The 1,684-nt window shown below is 34.7% G+C and overlaps 1 protein-coding gene across 1 annotated transcript in view; it reads left to right on the forward strand.

Moving 5' to 3' along the window:
* LOC106470674 (sodium/potassium/calcium exchanger 4-like) overlaps positions 1–1,684 on the forward strand; it is a gene marked incomplete at its 5' end in the record, with an annotated part of 55,754 nt that overhangs the window by 14,108 nt on the left and 39,962 nt on the right. Inside the window, one exon of the mRNA XM_022399322.1 lies at positions 272–351. Within this exon, the coding sequence (XP_022255030.1) occupies positions 272–351 (80 nt within the window). The remainder of the gene's footprint in view (positions 1–271; positions 352–1,684) is intronic.

The following is a 1,684-nucleotide window of genomic DNA, read 5'->3' on the forward strand; positions in this document are numbered from 1 at the left end:
GAAGGGAATTTTTGATTCAATTTTAAATATTTTATTCTGGCAGTGAAGTTTCGATGACCCACTTACAGTTTACTGTGCCCCCTAATTTTTGGTCATTCATGTGTGGCCCCGTGGGGGGGGGGCACATGACCCACGTTGAGAACCACTGGTGTAAACTGTGAAAACCTACAGTATTTTGGAAAATTAGTTTTCAAACTATAATCAAGCTGAACTCAATACACTTTCATATAAACAGTATTAGTCATCCTGGTTTTCTGTGTTTCTGTTACAGATCATATATGACAACACAGTGAGTTGGTACGAGTCTCTCATCATGTTGATATTTTACGTCATCTACATTTTGTTATTGAAGTAAGTTTCGTGTGTTTGTATTGTTGTAAACTTATACATTTTATGTTGTATATAACTTGTTTAATTATACCTTTTAAAATACATTATAGCCTGTTATATTTTTTTACACTGTATTCTCTGGGGTTTTTTTTTATGTGTCCCAGCTAACCTGATGAGCTCTAGATTGAGCGAAACGCGTCGTCGAGAATGAATATGGCAAAGATAGTGTGGTTGGAAAACTATTATTATACACTCTTCTAATCGTTGAAAATCCCTAAGGAACTAGATAAAGAATGTAGTTTTAAAGATATAATAGGCATAATACTAATGTTTTATGACAAGTTTAATTAATCATAATCATGCTTCGTCAGCTTGAAAAAGGCGTACACATTATAACACCATTACTAGAAAGTTATAATCTGACATCAAGTTTTTTAGCACTTTTGAATGTATATTTAAAATACGACGGTCCATGAAGCATAAAGTTAGTTGAGCTTAAAGAAAGTTATTTCACAAGTAAGTGGATTGATTCTACGTTAGTCATAGTACTATCGTTAGAAAGATACAACGTCATATGTAAACTAATGCCTAACAAATTACGAAAGTTTAAAGTGGTTTAAGCTTGTAAAAACGTTTAAAGGATGAAATAAGCTGATTTAGTCTCATTAAGTGGACTAGACGTTGAATTATTTTTACTTGATGATTTAGAAGAACGTGCAAAAAAGGAATAACGTTACAAGCCGTTTCTATTTTCTAACTTTTGAGTCTCGCTGGTTATTTTTATGTTTTATCTTGCTCTTGTCTCTGTTTTTGTGTTCATATTTTGAATATAGAGTCGTCACACTGTAAGTGATAAGTCTTCATTTCGTTTTGAAACCAGCGCCACCATGTGAGTTACGGAGTCACTTATTTGCTGCAGTGAACTATGTAATCATTTCACCATTTTGAAATTATTGGTGAATAAAAAAACCTTACTTATTTAAATAATAAACATATAGTCGAGATATAAATGTGACTCCATTTTTGAAATTATACTTAAATGTGAGTATGTGTTTTCTTATAGCAAAGCCACATCGAACTATCTGCTGTGTTTACCGAGGGGAATCGTACCCCTGATTTTAGCGTTGTAAATCCGAAGACTTACCGCTGTCTATCTGCTGTGTTCACCGAGGGGAATCGTACCCCTGATTTTAGCGTTGTAAATCCGAAGACTTACCGCTGTCTATCTGCTGTGTTCACCGAGGGGAATCGTACCCCTGATTTTAGCGTTGTAAATCCGAAGACTTACCGCTGTCTATCTGCTGTGTTCACCGAGGGGAATCGTATCCCTGATTTTAGCGTTGTAAAATCCGAA

Source organism: Limulus polyphemus, unplaced genomic scaffold (genome assembly GCF_000517525.1).
Source record: "Limulus polyphemus unplaced genomic scaffold, Limulus_polyphemus-2.1.2 Scaffold4155, whole genome shotgun sequence".
In the NCBI taxonomy this organism is placed as follows: Eukaryota; Metazoa; Arthropoda; class Merostomata; order Xiphosura; family Limulidae; genus Limulus; species Limulus polyphemus.